The 20554-nt window shown below is 41.3% G+C and overlaps 1 protein-coding gene across 2 annotated transcripts in view; it reads left to right on the forward strand.

Annotated features, from left to right (window-relative positions):
• The first annotated feature begins 526 nt into the window (after positions 1-526).
• Arsb (arylsulfatase B) overlaps positions 527-20554 on the forward strand; it is a 149827-nt gene continuing 129799 nt past the window's right edge. The window contains exons 1-2 of one of the 2 annotated variants that reach the window (XM_090331717.1): positions 527-845; positions 18614-18800. In XM_090331717.1, the coding sequence (XP_090187843.1) occupies positions 588-845; positions 18614-18800 (445 nt within the window). In that variant the 5' untranslated portion in view covers positions 527-587. Of the gene's footprint in view, positions 846-1037; positions 1215-18613; positions 18801-20554 lie in introns of those variants that run through there. The other variant, XM_090331718.1, reaches the window with a different exon arrangement.

Consider the following 20554-nt stretch of genomic DNA (forward strand, 5'->3'; position numbering starts at 1 on the left):
AGGAAGCCTAATGGTTGGAGGACTCGGTTTTTCCACCCAGAGGACAACCTGGAAGCAAAACTGCACCTTTAAAAAAGGCACCGCGCAGTAGGTCTGTGTATTTGGCCCGCTGTTTGCTAGTGGGAAGGAAATGACTTCAGGGTTCAGTGTTCACAAATGCAACCCGAAACACCATCTTTCCCGCTGCCCCACGCTGAGTTCTCAGGATCTGGAGCTGGAGGCTCAACCTTTTTACAAGCCGGCCCCTGAAAAGTCGGCACTAATGATCATGCCCCAGATGTTTTGTAATCTGCGAGCATGTTTTGGTTTTCTTAAAGCATATCCAGTGGATGCCACAAGTTCAAGCCTGGCTGGGGGGTGGGGGTGGGGAGAGAACGGGCTTTGCAAAGGTTCAAGCAGCCTCAGCGTCTGCACACGCCCCGCTGCTTCCCCACCGGGCAGGGGTGCCGGGTCCCCCCCCAGCCGCGTGCCCCCAGAGGCCGAGTCCCCGGCGGGGCGGGGCGGACCCCGCGGCCGCCCAGTTCCTGATTCTAGAGGCAAGGCCTGAGCTAGCGGGGCCGCGGCGCAGAGACAGCAGGCGGCGAAGGATGGGTCCGGACCCGCGGGCGGCCCTGTGGCTGCTCCTGCTGCTCCTGCCCGGCGGGAACGTCGGGGCCTCCCAGCCGCCCCACCTGGTTTTCGTGCTGGCCGACGACCTGGGCTGGAACGACGTGAGCTTCCACGGCTCGGCCATCCGCACGCCGCATCTGGACGCGCTGGCGGCCGGCGGGGTGCGCCTCGACAATTACTACGTGCAGCCGCTGTGCACGCCATCGCGCGCCCAGCTGCTCACCGGCCGCTACCAGGTACGCGGCGCCGCGACGCCCGCCCAGCCTGGGGCCCGGCCCGCTCCGAGCCGCGAGGCCACGACCCGCCGAGCTCAGCATCCGGGCCGCTTCTCGCGTGGGGGTGGGGGTGGGGGTGGGGTGCGGAGGGCGAGCCCCCTCCCAGGCTGCCCCGCGGCCGTTCCCTCCGCGCACGCGCGGTGTCTCCCCCCCACCCCCACCAGTTTGTCAGTCCTTCGCTTTCCTGAGGACAATGGGGGTTTTGTGCTCGCCGGCTCTGGGAGCTGGCGTCCCAGAGACACTGAGGGAGGGAGTGGGCCTGGTGTCCCGCACAGCCCCCAGCGCACCCCGTGAACCCTCACAAGTTAGGCGTGTCCACCAAAACCTGAGGTAATTCTTTTCCCGGTCGAATGAAAGGTACCCGGTTTCTCTCGGGCCTAACCTGGAGCCCTCAGAACATCTTCATCATCTCTTTCAAAGCTTCTCTTAGCCAGGTGTCTGGGGCTCAGGCCTGTAACCCTACTTACTCAGGAGACCCCCCCCCCCCGCCCGTGAGGATTAGGGTTCGAAGCCACGCCAGTCTTTTTGAGTCTCTGATCTCCTATTAACCAGCAAAAAGCTGGAAGTTGACCAGTGGGCTTCAGTGGTAGAGTGCTAGCTTAAAGCTAGGGACAGCGCCCAGCGCCCAGGACTGGCGCTCAGTAGAGGGCCAGGAGTTTGGCCTAGCGGTGGAGTGCTCGCCTCGCATGCACAAAGACCCCCTGCTCAATTCCTCTGTACCACATACGGAGAAAAAAAGCCAGAAGTGGTGCTGAGGCTCAAGTGGTAGAGCTCTAGCCTTGAGAAAGTCCAAGGACAGTGCTCAGGCCCTGATCTCAGGCCCAGGACTGGTAAAAATAAGTAAATAAATAAATCTCAGTAGAGAAAACATACATTTGCATGTTAGATGGCAGAACAGTAAGAGCATTTGCATAGCACGACTGTCTTTAAAGTTACGTGCCAAAATAGCTCATGATGAGGTACTTTGCCTTAATCGCCTTTCAGGTGAGGAAATTACTGGGTAAATTGAACGATAGGTAGAGAATCACACAACCAGGAAGTGGTAACTCCAAGACGCAGGCTTTTATCCTAAATTGAACTTGTTCCCTCAGACTGATTGAAAGCAACATGTTTATAAGATGCTGATTATAACCATAGTTTATGCTGGGTACTGTTGGAATACCACATGCACACCTCCATATATATGTTGAATATACTGTCTGTTCAACAGATTTTGAGCAAACTGTGCTAGTCACAGTAAACTTGAACCCACAAAATTCTGCTTGGATCCTGCTCTTCCAGGTTTGTATTCATATAGCCTTTCAGATCAACTGTACCTTCATGTTGTCCTAACACCAGAGAAGAAAGAACTGTATTTATGATAAAAAAAGTTTCACCAGTAGTCTGAGGATGTATAAACAAGGGAGATAGTATTTTTTTTCTAAGGGATTGAGAAATAACTAGTTAAGATTTGCTACAGAGATTTGGTGTCAATCCCTTCACTATAAGCAGTAAAGACTTTCTACCTTGCCTACTAGGGCTGCTAAGTTTAGTCAGCAATATCTACTGCAAGTCTCACCTTAGACAGAGTAGAGATATGTCGGAGTAAAGACTAGGAAACAAGAGAAGTTGAGGTATACCCCAAGGGTTATACATTTATCCTGCTTAAGAAAAGAGAACCCAACTCACACTGAAAAGAAAAGAAGGGCCTTTCCTTCCTCCAACCTTGTCCCAACAGGAAGGCAAATATCACATTGCAAAAAAATCATTAATACAATTGACTGCTCTTTTTCTCTATCATCTGCCTTACAATCACCATTTGTTCTTGCAGAAACATTGAGTATCTACAGTATCCTGTAGTTAAGAAATGAAGGAAGGAGCTGAAGATGGGTGGCGCATTCCTGTAATCCTAGCTACTCGGGAGGCTGAGATCTGGAGGGTTTGGGTTTGAAGCTAGCATAGACAGAGAATTCAAGATGCCATAATCATTTAACCAGGAGAATGCTGGATTGCAGCCCTGACTTAAGTGGTAGCATGCTAGCCTAGTAAGCAAGCTGAGTAAGAGCTTGGGACCATCAAAGAAAAGAAGTGAAGGATAGGTAGAAGCTGGGTACTTCAGAACTGCTTAGACATCTGGATGCAGTGGCTTACACCTGTAATTCATCCTAGCTACTCAAGAGGTTGAGATCTGAGGATCACAGTTGGAAATCAGCCTGGACAGGAAAGTCTATAAGATGCTTATTTCTAATGAATGGACACAAAAACAGAAGTGGAGGTGAGGCTCAAGTGGTAGTGTGCCAGGCTTGAACAGAGGAAAAAGCCAAGGGATAACACCCAGATCCTGAGTTAAAGACTCAGTACTGGCACAAAAACCAACAAAACAAACCCAACAAAACAAAAGGATAATGGGGGAAAAACCCAAAGCCAAAACACTATTTGGACCTCTTGGTCTCTGACTCAAAGCAGGTTAATGTTCTAAAGAATTTTCTTTTTTTTTTTTTTTTTTTGCCAGTTCTGGGCTTGGGCTCAGGGCCTGAGCACTGTCCTTGGACTTTCTCAAGGCTAGAGCTCTACCACTTGAGCCTCAGCACCACTTCTGGCTTTTTCTATGTATGTGGTACCAAGGAATCGAACCCGGGTCTTCGTGCATGCTAGCCAAGCACTCTACCACTAGGCCAAACTCCCGGCCCCTAAAGAATTTTCGTGTCTTTAAAAAATGTTTATTGTAAAGGTGATCAGATAATGAGTACATTTCCTTTTGAACAGTGCTACCCCCTCCATCATTCTCTCCCAGTTTTTCCCCTCACCTCCCCCCCCCATCCCGGCAAGTTGCAGAGTTCATTTCCAACATAGTGACTAGTGGATTTCATTGCTGAATTGCTTTACCCTTTGTCCCACCATTTCAGTGCTTCCCATTACCCTCCCCATATCAGATAAACATATAAAAGACACAGGGTACAAAAGTAAAAAAATGACAGAAATGAATAAACCCAAGGAAAAAGGAAAGAAGAAACAAAGAAAGGAAAAAGGAAAAGAACTGCAAATGGTAGGCTTAAAAAAAAAGCTCTTGCTTTCATTTCTTGCAGTTTATTTCAATAAGCATCAGTTTAATAATCACATGCATAGAGCATAAAGAAAACAAAACAACAACTGAAAAAACAAACTGTTTAGAGACCTCTCTACATCTTTACTCAAAGCAGGTTAACTCTAAAGAATTTTCTTGACCTTTTTTTTCTACTCATTTTGTTTTGTCAGAGTTCCTGAGACTCAGAAATTATCTTGATTTAGCACTCTCTTTCTCTCTCTCTCCCTCTCTCTCCCTCCCTCCCGCCCTCTTCCTCCCACTCCCTCCCTCTTCCTCACACTCCCTCCCTCTTCCTCCCACTCCCTCTCTCCCTCGGAAAGATAAAGAGCCTGTTGCTTTTGGCACTATTCTGGGCACTGTTACTATTTCTATTTTATAAGAAGAAAACTGAGGCTGGAAGAAAGCATTCCCAAAGTCACAGGGAAATCCTCGTAGTATTTCTGGACATTTAAATCCTTCCTAACCATCTCAGTTTTAAATGTACAATGGAAATAGATTTTAGTTTTGAGTCATTTGTTTTGCATAATTCAGTACAGCAAAACTTACTGGTGAGCCAGGACTGTGGCTTAAAGCTAGAGTGCTTGCCTAGCATGAACAAAGCCCTGGGCTCAATTCCTCAGTTCCACATATACAGAAAAAGCTGGAAGTGGTACTGTGGTTCAAGTGGTAGAGCACTAGCCTTGAGAAAGCCCAAGGACAGTGCCCAGGCCCTGAGTTTAAGCCCCAGAATTGGCAAAAACAAAACCAAACAAACGTATTTGCTACTTCAAAACTAGACACTTGAAATGACTTAAGAGTCCTGTGTGTGAACTTGGCAACCATACAATAAGTTAATAGATAACCCCTAACATAATTGTCTCTTTAGATTAGAAAAGTAATAAACAGCCTGATGGACTGGGCCATATACTCCCAAGAAGTCCTGAGTTTTAGTTTATAAAAATAGACTTATAAAAGTATTAAGAAGACAGGTTAGAAATTAGATAGGTTTCAGTCTTGGCTGTGACAAAATTTGACCTTACTAGATATTACTTCTCTAAAAATGTAGGAATTGGGCTTCTGTAATATCTGTGTATATTTATCTCTCTATGTATATTTATAATATAGGATAAATAATATAGAAAATAACATAAGATTATAACAATAGAGAGTTGAACTCTAATGCTCTGTTCAGCTCTGTTTTCTTTGACTTTAAGACTTTTGTGACCTCAGAGCAAGTTTATAACTTGACAAATACACATTAGTTTACCACTAACCCCATCTGTTGGTGGAAAGAGGGATTGAGTTTTGCTTAAACACTGCCTTACAAGTTGTATGTGGGACTTGTTTTGCTGTTAGAAATTTACTTAAAAAGGAACATGATCCCAGTGCCAGTGGCTCAGGCCTGTAATCTTAGCTACTCAGGTGGCTGAAATCTGAGCATCACAGTTCAAAGAACTGGTTAGAAAGGTAAGAAAGCCCATGAAACTATTACCTCCACAATTAAACACCAAAAAAGAAAAAAAAGAAGAAAAAGATGGGAGTGGAGGTGTGATTGAAGTAATAGAGCACTAGCCTTAAGCCCTAGGACCAGCACAAGTGTGTGTTTATGCACATGCATGCATAGAACATGAATTCCATTTTCAATAGTAAGACATTTAGTTGTTAGTAATCCTCACAAATGAACTTGTTTGGGGGTGGTAGGGCTAGTTTTCAGGGTCAAAGTACTTAACTGGCTCTGCACTTCAGCCACGTTCAGATTTTTTTTTTTTGGCTGGATTCTACTGAGTCTTCCTGGGCCGGCTTGGACCTTCAATCCCCAGGTGTGAGCCACTAGCACTAGGCTGTGAATGAACCTATTTATCATTTATGATTATCTAAACTGCACAGAGCCTGAGTGAACTGGTTGTCTATAATTGGGACATTAACCAGAAGTAAATGTTACTGGTGTGTCCATTAACTTGAATTCAGATCTTTCTATAGTCACACTAGTGTTTTGTTTTCCATAGCCTTGTGTCTCACTCATTTTTTTTTTTTGACAGTCATGGAGCTTGAATTCAAGGCCTGAGCACTGTCCTTGGACTTTTTTCTCAAGGCTAGAGCTCTACCACTTGAGCCACAGCACCACTTCCAGCTTTTTTCTATGTATGTGGTACCGAGGAATTGAACCCCGGGCTTCATGCATGCTAGGCAAGCACTCTACCACTAGGCCAAACTCCCGGCCCTCACTCATTTATTTTTAATAGAAAATGTATTTACTTGGCTTAAAAACTCAAAACTTGGGGCTGGGAGCTTGGCCTAATGGTAGAGTGCTTGCCTACAACACACACAGACAGGGTTCGATTCTTTGGTAAAACATTCATAGAAAAAGCTGGAAGTGGTGCTGTGGCTCTATCCTTGAGAAAGCCCAAGTGTTCTGGCCCTGAGTTCAAGCCCCAGGACTGGCAAAAAAAAAAAAAAAAAAAAAAAAAAAGAAAGAAAGAAAGAAAAGAAAAAAGAAAAAAAAAAAGAAAACAACAACAACAAAAAAACCCCTCAAAACTTAAAAAAGCGGTTACGTTGAAAATTTCATCATACACACACACACACACACATACACACGCACACACACACGTGCGTTCTCTCTCTCTCTCTCTCTCTCTCTCTCTCTCTCTCTCTCTCTCTCCTCTCTCTCCTCCTCTCTCTCTCTCTCTCTCTCTCTCTCTCTCTCTCTCTCTCTCTCTCTCTCTCTCTCTCTCTCTCTCTCTCTCTCTCTCTCTCTTTTGTTAGTCCTGGGGCTTGATCTTAGGCCTGGGATCTGTTCTTGAGCATTTTTTTTGCTCAAAGCTAGATCTCTACTACTTCCAGCTTTTTCTGTGTATGTGGTACGGAGGAATCAAATCTAGGGCTTCAAGCATACTAGGTGAGCACTCTAGGCCACATTCCCGGCCATGTTCTTCCTTCTCTGTAGGCATTAAGTTCTCATCTCTGTAAAGCATACTGTCTGAAGTTTAAATATCCTTCCAAAGGTACCTTATGCCTATGTAAGGATATATATGTGGATACTTCTCTGTTTTTTTATTTATGTGAATGGTATCACACTCTTCACACTGTTTTATATCTATATTTGTTTTTACTTTATATTTGAAATCATCCCATACTGTTAAATTAAGAGCATCTTCATGAATTTTTACAGCTGCAAAGTATTTTTAAGTGACTCTATAATGATTTCTATAACTAGTCACATAATGGTGGGCATTCAGGATTTTAGTTTATTGGTGTATCAAACAATGTGATGTTAATACCTGTACATAGGTATATAAGCAAACGTATTTGTAGGACAAGTTCTCAGGAAACAAATTTTTATTTAAGAATAGATAACACCTGTAATTTTTATAAGTACAGTAGAACTTTAAGAGATTGTATCAATATACATTCCCATCAGCAATATATCCTCACAGCCTTTTTAGAGGTTATAATCCACCTGCTATTAAATCTACCATTATAAAGTATTCAACTGTATAGTTTTTCTATATTCACAAGGTTATGCAACCAGTAGTCTCAGAATCTCAAAAACAAACTACATAACCATTAGCAGGTACTCCCCATCTGCTCATTCTACTAGCCGCTAGACACTATTTTGTTTTACTTTTGTTTTTGAAATTCTGAGGTTTGAACTCAGGGCCTTATACTTGCCAGGCAGGCATTATATCAGTGAGCCATACCTGACAGTACCAGTCTGCTTTTTAAATATATTTCTAGATTTGCCTAGTTTGGATACAAATGGAACCACACAATATATGCCCTTTGACATATACTGTAGTGCGAGTTGTTTTCTTTTATGACTGAAGAATACTTGTAGTCATATGTGAGTATGCCATACTTAACGTTTTCTTTAGCCATCTTAGCAATTGATGGATATTAGGTTTTTCAACTTTTTTTCAGGTGATCAGTAATGCTGCCATTTTGTTTTGTTTTGCTTTTTACTTAGTTATCAGATAGGATCTGAAGCTGGTCTGGTAAAAAAAGACAAGATCCTATCTGATAACTAAGTAAAAAACAAAACAAAACAAAACTAGAGGCATGCTGATGTAATAGTGTGTCCATTCAGCAAGTGCAAAGCCCAAAGTTCAAACCCTAGTGCCCCTCCAAAAGTGAAAAAGACAGTTTTAAGTTGGAGAATGCAAAAAGTCATACAGTGAAAAAAATAAGTCTCTTTCAGCCTCTTCCAAGGAATAATATTGTTAATCTTTCATAGGTAATCTATGCATATGTGAAGTATAATATAAATATGTATTTTCCTATTTAAATTTCAGTGGTAGCATTTTTCATGTTGTCATACACAAGGCTTTTTACCAATTCTTCATGTGAGTAGACTTTTAAAATGTGTTGTCCTGCCCCACAGTCTCCTTTTATCCCAGTAGACATATTTGTATCTCCTGATTCTACTATTTTAAGCAGATAGCAATGGTGCTGTATTGGGTCCAGTTCCTCTTCAGCTGGTGTGATAGACTTCACCAAGAGTCACAGTGACAAGCAAGAAAGCAAAGGTCCATCACTTTCCAAGGGAAGAGAGTGGCCACAGGCAGTGTTGGTATGGTGCGATTTTAAGGGCTTTGTAAGAACGGTGGTAGTGTAGAACGGGTCATGGGTCTCTTTAACAGATGAAGGGGTGTGCATTCTTGATTAGACTAACACACTGACAGGGTGTGGTTTGGCTCAGGGACATATCTTCTAAGTTTCTGGGTACTATGGTTTTCTCAGACTAATACAAAGGAGTTACTGGCTTGGTCTGAAAAGGAAGATTAAGCAGGAGCTCACACAAAATGGATTACAAATATAAAATAGGCCTGTTGGCTTTACAGTCATTGTCTATTACTATATGATACAATTGACTTTGTTCACTATGAAGTATTCATTATATGTCTGCATTCCCACCGTTTTCATGGTGGTTATTTGCTCTAAGGTCTGGCTTCTTCATTAGCTGCTCTGCTTCATTCTGGCCTAGAGAAGCACACGGGTAAGTTTGTGCCATACTCTATAACAGGAATGTTTCCTGGAGGACTTCAGTTTTTTAATTCCACTGTTAGGTTGAGCTGTGGTAGGCAATATCTTTACTCTAACATTTATAAAACTGAGGCAGGAGTATTGAGAATCCAAGGACAGCCTGAGCCACACAGTGAGACCCTGTATCAAAATCAAGAAATTGTGATATGTGAGACTTCATTTCTAATTAACCAGCAGAATGCTAGACTGGAAGTATGGTTCACGTGGTAGAACAATAGCCATGCACAAGAAAGCTGAGAGTACAAGGCCCCAAACTCCAGCACATAGAAAATAGTAGTATTGGGGCCAGGACCATGGTCCAGTGGTAGAGTGCTTACCTAGTATGCACAAATCCCTGGGTTCAATTCCTCAGTTCTACATACACAGAAAAAGCCAGAAGTGGTGCTATTGCACAACTGGTAGAGCACTAGCTTTGACAAGCCCAGGGACAGTGCCTGGGCCCCGAGTTCAAGCCCCAGGACTGGCAAAAAAAAAGAAAAGAAAATAGTAGTAGTAATAATAATAGTAATGTTTATGCTGTTAACTCCTTTCATGGCCCATTGTCCTAATGTCCCATCCAAAGCAACTGTGCTTGATTCACCCCATCTCTTTCCAATACCATTCCTTGCCTCAGTCTTCACTTATTGCCAAAGTCTCTAAACACATGTGTGTTTCTCTCTCTCTGTCTCTCTCTCTGACTTTCTCTCTCTCCCCCACCGCTTCTCTCTTTCCAGAGCCAAGAATGGGATTCTCTGCTCATGTGGCAAATCTGACACCACCATTCAGACTTAAGAGTAGGCTTTATTTCCTCCAGAACCTTTCAAGATGGGGATTATGGTCTCAGACCAACCTTTACTCAGGCCTCAGCAGCCTGTATTAAATACAATAAAAATAGAACTAAAAATTAAATTAAAAAAAAGAACCTGTTAGAATTTTATGTCATTTCTGGTCTTCTTGCTTCCTAAAGAAAGTTAAATGATTGGGCTGGGAGTTTGGCCTAGTGGTAGAGTGCTTGCCTAGCATGCACGAATAGCCGGGTTCGATTCCTCGGTACCACATGCATAGAAAAAAGCCAGAAGTGGTGCTGAGGCTCAAGTGGTAGAGTTCTAGCCTTGAGAAAGTCCAAGGACAGGGCTCAGGCCCTGAGCTCAAGGCCCAGGACTGGCAAAAAAAAAAAAAAAAGAAAGTTAAATGATTAAGTCTTTATTCCTACTTTCTGCCTGGGGAACAAGAAATGTATCTCTTTTTTTTGTTGTTGTTGTTTGCAATTTTTTAATTGTAATTAATAGAAGGGTTACATTATATTTGCCAGATAGAAGGTGCATTACTTTGCAAGCATTGATACCCCTTTTTATGTTTTTGTCCCCATTTACCTTCCCCCACCCCTCCCCTCTCCTTTCTTTTTAAAGAAAATTCTCCCTATTTTATCCTGTCAAGCTAAAATTAATCCTTGCTAAAATTTCTCAAGAGAGAAGATAGAAGGAAGGAAGGGAGAGCAAGAGGAAAGGGGAAGAGGGAAAGAGAAAGAAAAAAGAAGAAAAGAAGGATGGATGGGTGGAAGAAAGGATGAATTTGAGTGATTAAGGAAGAAGTAATAGGTCTTACTAGAAACACTTCCTTCTGAAAAAAGTAAAGTAAGTCCAGTTTTTTACTTGTTCTTCCCTAGGGACTGAGGAAACCACTCCACCAGAACTCTGTAAATGTTGCCAGAATATATGAAATGAAAGACAGGCCAAGGGCTGATTCTTAAGGGACCCCAGCCACATTTTTCTTAATCACATTGATAAATGGACAAGACATTGTTATGGCTTTTCACTTATCCCTGAAACACAACCTTGGATAGGAAATGTGGATAGGAGGCTGTGGACTTTAGCTTCAAGTTTTCCTTGAGAGTGGCTGCAGGCAGGACCCATAACTTGCAGCAGAGGAGGATGTGTTGCTGCAGATCTGCCTGTGATGGCCACTGGTTCTTCTCATTGCTCTCAGCATCGGCCTGCTTCCCTCAGAGGATTCCTGTCACTAGCTGTCTCTTCTGGACCTGCAGTTAGAAATGAATCAGGAATGAGGAACTAGAATAGGTGGAGGATACATGGTGCTACCTGAGGGTTCACAGGATTCTCTAGTTAAGGCATCCAAAGAGGGAGAAGTCAGAGAAACATAGAGCCAGAGAGCACCGGGCCCAGAGTTCAAACCCCACGACCAACAGAACACACACACACACACACACACACACACACACACACACACACACACACGTACAAGGGTGCAGGTAAAGAAAAAGCTCTTCTTGGCTTTTATTCCTGTGCTCATTTAGGGGGGAGAAACTGGATACATTCACCACTAAAACATGTCAGGGTGCTAGCACAGTGCAGTCAGGTAGTAAGTTGCTCTGATGGGTCATTCTTGTTTGGTTGCTTGCAGTACTAGAGATGGAACCCAGGGGCCTCTCCTTGCTAGGCAAGTATTCTGCCACTAAGTCCTGGTTTTTATTTTATTTTTATTTATTTATTTGTTTGTTTTTGTCAGTCATGGGACTTGAACTCTTCAGTTCAAGGCTACCGCCCTACCCCTTGAGCCACTGTACCACTTCTGATTTTCTGGTAATTAATTGGAGATAAGAATCTCATAGACTTTAGTGCCTGGGCTGGTTTTGAACCGTGATCCTCAGATCTCAGCCTCCCATGTAGCTAGGATTGCAGGCATGAGCCACTGTGCCCGGCTAAGCCCTTGTTTTCTTTTTTTTTTAGACAAGGGCTTACTAGTCTGGCCTTGAATATATATATTTGTTTGTGCCTTTCTTGGGTTTGAACTCAGGGCCCAGGCACTATTCTGAGCTTTTGTGTTCAAGGCTAGTTAGTACTCGACTACTTGAGTCACAGCTCGGTTACTCTGACTTTAAAAAAAATATATATATATATATATATTTTTTTTTAATTTTATATCTTCTGTTTATGTGCTACCAAGGAATTGAACTCAGGGCCTCATGCATGCTAGGCAAGCACTGTACAACTAAGCCACATTCCCAGCCTCAGCTTATTTTATTTTATTGTCAGGGTGATGTATAGAGGGGTTACAGTTACATTCATCAGGTAATGGGTATATTACTTCTTGAAAATTGTTATCCCTTCTCATATTTTACTCCTACTTCCCTCCTCTACTCCCCCCACTCCTCTTGTTTTTCCCTATTTCAGATAAACAATTTTTTTTGTAGTTAATTGGAGATAAGAGTCTCAAGGATTTTCCTGCCCTGGGTGATTTTGAACCATGATCCTCACATCTTAGCCTCCTGAGCAGCAACAATTTATAGGCATGAGGCCAGCAGCACCTGGCTTGGCCTGGAACTTTCAGTCTTCCTGCTTCCAACTCCTGGATTCTGAGAGTATAGATTTGCATCACCACACCTAGTTAGTGGTTTTTTGATTTTGCTAAAACCAGGTATCCAACTTAGGTTTAGCCAGAACCAAGAGATATTTTTTGCAAGAAAAAAGGCAAGCTAGAGACTTTATTCTGCAAATGCTGTTGATATTTTAAAATAACATTTATATTTCATGTGTTTTACCTCCCAGGAAATTGAAAATAAAATAGGTTTGGGGTTGAGTAGAATGTAAATGGTTAACTTGTGGGATTTTTGTTGTTTTTGTTGATATATATATATATATATATATATATATTTTTTTTTTTTTTTTTTTTTTTTTTGCCAGTCCTGGGCTTGAGCTCAGGGCCTGAGCACTGTCCTTGGACTTTCTCAAGACTAGAGCTCTACCACTTGAGCCTCAGCACCACTTCTTGCTTTTTTCTATGTATGTGGTACCGAGGAATTGAACCCAGATCTTCGTGCATGCACTCTACCACTAGGCCAGACTCCCAGAAATATCAAGAATCATTTTGCAGGGCTGGAAGTATGGCTCAAGTGGTAGATTGCTTGCCTAGAAAGTATAAAGCTATGAGTTCAGAACCTACTATTCCCCCTGAAAACAGCCACAACAACCACAACTGAAAAACTGAATAAAAGACTGTTGTTACACACAACCTGGGACAGTATGACAGGATACTGGAGCCAAGGAGATGAAGTGAAGTGGGTGGGTGAGAGAGAGAAAGAGAGGGAGGGAGAAGAGAGCCCGGCACTGGAGACAGGAGAGTGAGAGAAAGCAAGGCAGTGTAGAGACCAGGAGTTTCAGTGCTCATCAGCTGGCTTTTGAACCCCAAGTTCTATAAGCAAGCTTATTTATTAGGTTTAGTACAGGAAAACAGGGAAAGTTGCCATAGGTATATGCAGAAAATAAGGCATTTATACTATTATTACAATCATAGAGACAAAACAGAGTTTGTAAGAATAATTGGCTCCCTCATTGTTTTGGGAGAAAAGACTACAACTCAGGCATAATTCAAACATGTTTTCTACTTTTATCTAGTTTTCAAAGTCCAGCTCTCAGCCCTTCCCACTCTAAGGAAAGGGGAAGCATTTTAGTGTCTTAACCATCTCCAGAGATTGCTGTTTTAACCGTTTCCTGACCAGTTCTCAGTGTTCCGAGTAATGTCAAGTTGAGTTCCAACCTCTCAAACCTTTTCCAGGTCTCACAATTCAGCTTCAGAGTTGAATACACAAGATATTTCTCTCTGGTTGTTATCCGTTAGTTTCTTGTTTCCTTAATTACAGCCCTATAAAAAATGCATCATCTTCCGCTTTCTTTATAAATTCCTATTGCAGTGTATGATTTAAACGAGGTCACTGAAACCATTTCTGACTTGTTTATTCTCTTTAACAAAACATCCCTTTGTGCATTTAGTCAGAGATTTGCACTTTTACTAATCAACACCAAAATAAAGAGAGTCTTAAAACTGTCAGTAAGATGGCCCGTTCTGCAGCTTCAGTATGGACAGGCCCAGCCAGATGGCCAAGCCAGGCTCCTAACACCCATAATGTGTGTTCTGTAGCTCTTGGCTTCTCAGCAGCATGGGCAGCTGACTATTAAAAAGCTTCAGGGGAAAGCAGCAGATTCTCTACTCTCTATTTGTTCTTTGGAGCTTCTCCAGAAAAAAACAAAAAAAACAAAAAAAACAACAAAACAACCCTAAGTTAGTAAAAGTATCACTTGATGATAGCTGACAATTGCCGTATTCTGGCCAATGTGCAGGCTGGAAATTCTGAACTCCCGGGTAGCCACAAGCTCTGTTCTGGTCATAAAGATTCCTTCTGGTGTGCAAGGTAGAGGGGCAGGACAGCCCACATTTCAGATTTTTCCAGAACTGCAGATTCATGGTTACGGGGAAAGGTGTAGGTTCATTTCAGACCAGTGAGCTGGACTGGACAGAACCTCCCTCTAATCAGCTGGATGCTATTTTACCACTGCTGAGATCGGGCGAGAATGACTTTCACTACCATTTCTGTAACAAGTGGTTTACTTGCTCCTTGGCAGTGTTTCTTATGAGGGTGGCTGAAATAGTATGACCAGAGCTCCCAAATAGGTGCTTAATAAATAGCCTGCACTAAGAAAATCTATGACATTGGAGCCTACTGCCCTCTTTTATTCCAAGAGGAGATTGGCTTTTCTCTTTTAAGCTCCTGACACTGCTGCAAATCATTCACAGGTCTGTAGAGGACAGAGTAAGTGATGGGAGCAAATATGAAGGGAGCATATAAAGTGTGATAAATACATAAACAAGGAGTTCTCATCATTTATCTCATGGAAAGAGCCCAGAAACAGTCAGGTCCCCCTCCAGGGTTTGTAGATCCATTGCCTTGAATCCTTAATGATCAAGTGAAATTTTATTAAGCTGGGATATCTTTCACAAGATTTGGTTTAATGCAAAAATGACAGCCACACGTAGTAGATAAGAGAAACTTCTTTGGACTTTTATTATGCATAGTACCTCCATTCACATATACTCTCTGCACATTGGAGAAGAATGTTAGAATAGAATTGTTTCATATTTATTGTGTTGACAAGGGAGCTCTTTTCTTATTTTCAATTCCTATGGGTGTTCTAGTATCATCCTGCCCCATGAAGCATGGAGTGACTCCATTGTGCTGTGTTGGTTGATCTAACGTACTGCATTGGAACCAGCTTGGCATTCTCCTGTTTACTGCTTTACACATTACAGCTTCCTGACTTCAAATAGTGTTTGAACAGACCAAAAACATGATTTTGGCTGTCATCCAGAATTTGGCTTCTGCTTCCCAATAATACCATAAAAATTCTCTGTCAAATAAACTCTCAGGAACTAAAAAGAACAAATTCCCTGCTCCATACAATTGTAGATAATGTGAACAGGCTTCAGCTGACCACATGGCTTAGTGCCCTTGGTTTAGGAAAAACAATTTGCAGAGCATCTCTTGGCAGTACTTTCTAGCGATCAGACTTAATTTGTTGCATGTGATGGATGAGCTTTCCATTTAAGGAAATTTGCATATAGCATTTATCTCCACTGGGGCTTTTGGATTCCATGAAAAACATCATTTTTACCTTTGCTGTTTGGTTGCCAGTTAGTGCGTGCGTGCGTGCGTGCGTGTGTGTGTGTGTATAGCATATGTATATGCTATATATATTATATATATGTATATGTAATGAAGTTTTTGAGTCTAGGATCAATTTTCTGTTGAATAAACTTATATGTTGAAAATGGAAAGAAACAGTCTTTGATTTGAAAGAAAAAGAACTATAGTGAAAGTGGGAAGGAAAAGGAGATGGAATGGGGGGAGAAGGGGAGCATGTTAAGTGTTTTCCAGAGTCCTTCCTGGAAATAAATGTCATATTCATCTTAGAATAATTTAGGGAAAGTTTAATAACAAATGGACTGCTTTAAAAGGTACAAATGTGTGGGAAAAATAGAAGAGGTAGTTACCACCTGTAGACCAAAAGGGAGAAGTGGTTACTAGAACCTAGGAGAGAAGCTGCCTTCAGAGTAGTGGAACATAGGTAGCCAGATGGAAGTAACCTGGCAGCCACAAGCCATTTACTGTCATGGTCTTCTTGCTTTCCATTGCCTGAACTCAAACACAAGTTAAATGGCAAAAAGCTAAGTGGTTTGGCCCTTAGAGGTCAGCCTCTCAGGTAGAGGGCAAGATTAACAGAATAGAAGATATCTGGGACACATCTCAGCATCCATGCCAATTATAAAAATTTGAGTAGAAAAAAACCCCACACTTTATTTTTGAACAGCCTTATTGAAGCACAACAGCTGTATAATAAATATTACATTAAATATATAGTATGTAAAGTGTTAACATGAGTCTATACTTGGGTCATCACCATAGTAAGTTAATACATTTATCTATAATCTCCTGAAAAAGCCCACTTTAAGCTGGACACAGTAGCTCAAGCCTGTAATCCTAGCTACTTCAGAGACAGATACCAAGGGATCGAGGTTCGAGGACAGCCTGTGTATAGAAGTTCAGGAGAATCAATTTAAACCAATAGCTGATTGCAGTGGTATGTGCCTATCATCCCAGTTAGAGGAAAGCACAATGGCTGGGCTCATTGGTGTGTGTTTGTCATCCCCAATGACAAGGGAGAGCACAGTAAGGAGGGTTGTAACCCAAGCCACATAGGCATCAGTTGAGACTCCTAAAATAATGCAAAAAGGGGCTGGAGGCATGGCTGACAGAATAGAACACTTGCCTACAAAGTGCTAGGCCCTGAGTTAAGTCCTCAGTACTTCCAAAAATATTAAATATGTTTAAATCTTTAAGATATTCTATATGGTTGCCTTCCTCCATTTTTTTCCTTCCTTCTTTTCTCTTTTTCCAAGTACTGTGGTTTCAACTTAAGGACACCTTGTTTTCTTGTTTATTGGATGTAACAGATTTTTCTGCTTGGGCTCACTTTGAACTGTAATCCTCAGATTTCAGCTTTCTGTGTAGCAAGGATTACAGGCTCCTTACTTCCATTGGTTCTCAGAAGATAAGATATGATCAAGCCATAGTAGGTATAATTTTTTTATGTTGGTTCTGAAAAGATACACAAAAAATAAAATCTAAGACTAGGTCAAAACTTTTGAAACCCATCTATTTACAATAAAAAAATTAAGCATTAAAAGGTAGAGGTATAACCTTGAGCTGAAGAGCTCAGGGGCAGCGCTCAGGCTGAGTTCCAGCCCCATGACCCGCAAATAAATAAATAAATAAATAAATAATCATACAAACTTTTGAGAAATTTGTGGGCTTCTACCCCTCACCCCACCCCAGCTTGTACTAGACAGGAGATTTGAACCCAGGCCTCCATGCTTGCTAAGCAAGCACTCTACTGCATTAGCCATTCCTCCAGCTTACTGTCACTTTTTGCCTGAGCTGGCCTGGATCACAGTCATCTTATTCATGCTTCCCATGGTAGCTTGGCTGACAATGTGAACTGTTATTTTTAGCTTTTATTATTGAGAGAGATTCTTGTGAGCTTTTTGCCTTGGTTGGCTGGAACTATGGTCTTCCCCAGCTAACTTGCACCCTGACCCAATCAGCTAGGATTACAGGTAGGAACCACCATGCTTGGCTTTGAGAAAATGAATTGATTATAGCTTACAATAAATAAGAAAAGCAATGATTGTGAATTTGAGCAGGTTTTTTTTCTCTGTGCTTTGTACCTATCTCAAAATAAAGTAAAACCAAACAAAAATCTGTGAATTTGTCAGAGGAGTTGGCATCTAAATCTGAGAAACATCAATGATAAATAACTATGTAGTTTGTGCTGGCACAACTGTGGATTGGCAGTTCCAGTGTACACTTTGTATGATGTCATGTGTACTATAATGACTCTGGGGACAGGCCTAAGTGTAAGGTGGCTGTAGAGATACTTTTTCCTTGAGGAAGTTCAGTTTTAGAAGGAGTGATATATTGTTGATTACATAGCTTACACTTACTACAATGATTGTTGTTGAGTGTGCAAGGCCTTGGATTCACCCAACACCCCTCTTTAAAAACTCTACCATGTCTTCAGAGATTATGTACAGATGTTCTTGTAACCAAACATCAGCTTTTCATGGAATAGTGTTTACTTGATAGACCCACACTCCTAATATTATTGCTCATTTTTCAGGAAGTAAAACTTTAAGTTAATGGTTTCTGACATAGTACTTTGATATTTGTTGAGAATATCTAACACTTGTGGGACTCAGGGCCTTGAATTTATTAGGCAGGCACTCTCCTACTTAAATCACATCCCCAGCCCCTTTTTCCTTCAGTATTTTTGGAATAGGATCTCTTATACCTCCCATGTAGCTAGGATAACAGTTATATGCTACTGTACCCAGTTGTTGGTTGAGTGGGGGGGGTAGTGGGGGGTTCTCATGAAATTTTTGCTTTGGCTGGCCCTGAACCATGGTCCTTCTGGGCTCCACTTCCTGAGTAGATAGGATTAACGGTATAAGCCACCAGCGACTAGCACTTTTTGAGATTAGATCCTCCTATATAGCTCAGATTGGCCTTAGATTTACAGTCTTTCTACCAAGTACTGGGATTACAAGTATGTACACTACATCCTGTTTATTGAAATGCTTTTGTACATCCTTTCAGGTTCTACTTATGTCTATTACCTTGAGACAGGTCTCAAGCCAGAACAGAATTAGAGGTCAGCAGATCAACAGATATGTCCAATGAATTAGGCAGCTACTTTATTTACTTATTTACAATGTTTCAGTGACAATAACCCACTATTTTGTTTATCTTTTGAAGATCCATATGGGTCTACAGCACCATTTAATCATGACCTGTCAGCCCAACTGTGTTCCTCTGGATGAAAAGCTCCTTCCCCAACTTCTAAAAGAAGCAGGCTATGCTACTCATATGGTCGGAAAATGGCACCTGGGAATGTACCGGAAAGAATGCCTTCCAACCCGCCGAGGATTTGATACCTATTTTGGTAAGGGAAATATTTACTTTTTTTATTGTTGGGATAATGTATAGAGGGGTTACAGTTACATTTACCAGGTAGTAGGTGTATTACTTCTCACACAGTGATACCCCTTCTCATGTTTTTTGTCCCCATTTCCCTCTTCCCACCCCCTCCCAATCTTTTTTCCCCCCTTCCCTTTCCTATTTCAAATAAACAAACATATATACAATAAATATACCAGGTGACAATGTCAGATACAGTAACAATATGAGATTAACCACAAGGACAAAAAAAAAAGAGAAATAAAATAGTACATTAAGAACAACAATCACACAAGATAGAGCTCTTGTTTCCATATCCTGGAGGTCCTTTTTTTTAGTCTCATTCTGTATGATTTATGTACCTAGGTTTTGAGCTATTGTAATCCTCTGCTAGGAGAGTACTAGATGTGTACTAATTATTACAAATGAGGGAAACCATTGAGCCCATGTTCCTTTGGGTCAGGCTTACTTCACTTAATATGATTTTTTTCCAAGTCTTTCCACTAAATATTTACTTTAAAAAATACTCAGATTAACTGTAGCTATCTCATAAAACATACCCAAGTAGAATCAAATGAAATAACTGGAAAGTGAAGACAGAGGGAATCAAGGTACACTACAGTGGGACGCCTTCTAATGTTACCTCTATCCATGGCTTTGCTCTCAGCTCATAGAGGGCATGAGTCCACAGCAAGGCAGTGCCAGAGCACTCAGTGCCACTGTAGGGCCATGAAGAGTTCCCTGCTTCCATATCCAATGTACCCTCTAGAACTTTCTTATCTAAAAGGGTACAACTGACTTTGATTTAATTATAGGCAAAACTTAATATGACTATTTCATTTACAAACATGTATAGTTTTTTTTCTCTCTATGAACTGTATTGAAAACTTTTAATCCTTCTTGAGAATTTGGAAGAAAATACTTCTCCCTTGGCATCTTTTTCCCATCTGTGAGATCTGTTGTGAAAACACTAAGTGGGGAAAGATCAGTTTAAAAATTAATATTAATAAAATAGGGAGGACAAATAACAAATGGCAATAGGTATAATAACTAGAAAATAATAAGTACTTTATAAACTTGGTAGCCTTGTAAAAATAAATATGAAACCTGGTTTACTTTCAAATGTGCCTTCTGAAACCTGTTATAAACTATGCCTTAATTAATAACCTATTTATCTTGCCAGTAGCTGTATATCTTTCTGTCAAGTTCTTTTTATGTTGAGCTATCTTCCTGTCTAGTTACTTAGCTACCTACCTACCTGCCATCTGCTTCTTCATTTATTTACAGTCTTCCATAGCCAGAAAAGAACACACACTGAACATAAAAACTTTAAATAGAACAACAAAAACAGTGTGGTTATAAAATGATGAGATAGTTTAATGGCACCAAATTGCAGAAAGACTGCACAGTCTTAGGAGGGGTTCATATTTAACATTAAGATTCAAGACTTCTGAAGTCCAAAGTAAAGAAAAAAAAAGCAAAGAGAAACAAGCTGTAAGAGTCTCATTATTCACAAGAGAGATCAAAACCAGATGTTCAGGAAGAGTAAAGCATTTTCTAGCTCACAGGCTTGAAGGGAATTTTTCCTTTGGGAGAAGGTGGGTTGGGGGACAACATGTCTTAAAAACATCATCTTGATAAAGTTGTGGTTTTCTTGTAGATGTCTCTTGAGGTTTTTTTTTTTTTCCCTTTTAAGTTAGGGCAAAACACAACAATACAATATAGTTAAAGGAATATATA

The sequence above is a fragment of the Megascapheus bottae genome, chromosome 4, assembly GCF_031878675.1.
Source record: "Megascapheus bottae isolate mThoBot1 chromosome 4, mThoBot2.hap1, whole genome shotgun sequence".
In the NCBI taxonomy this organism is placed as follows: Eukaryota; Metazoa; Chordata; class Mammalia; order Rodentia; family Geomyidae; genus Megascapheus; species Megascapheus bottae.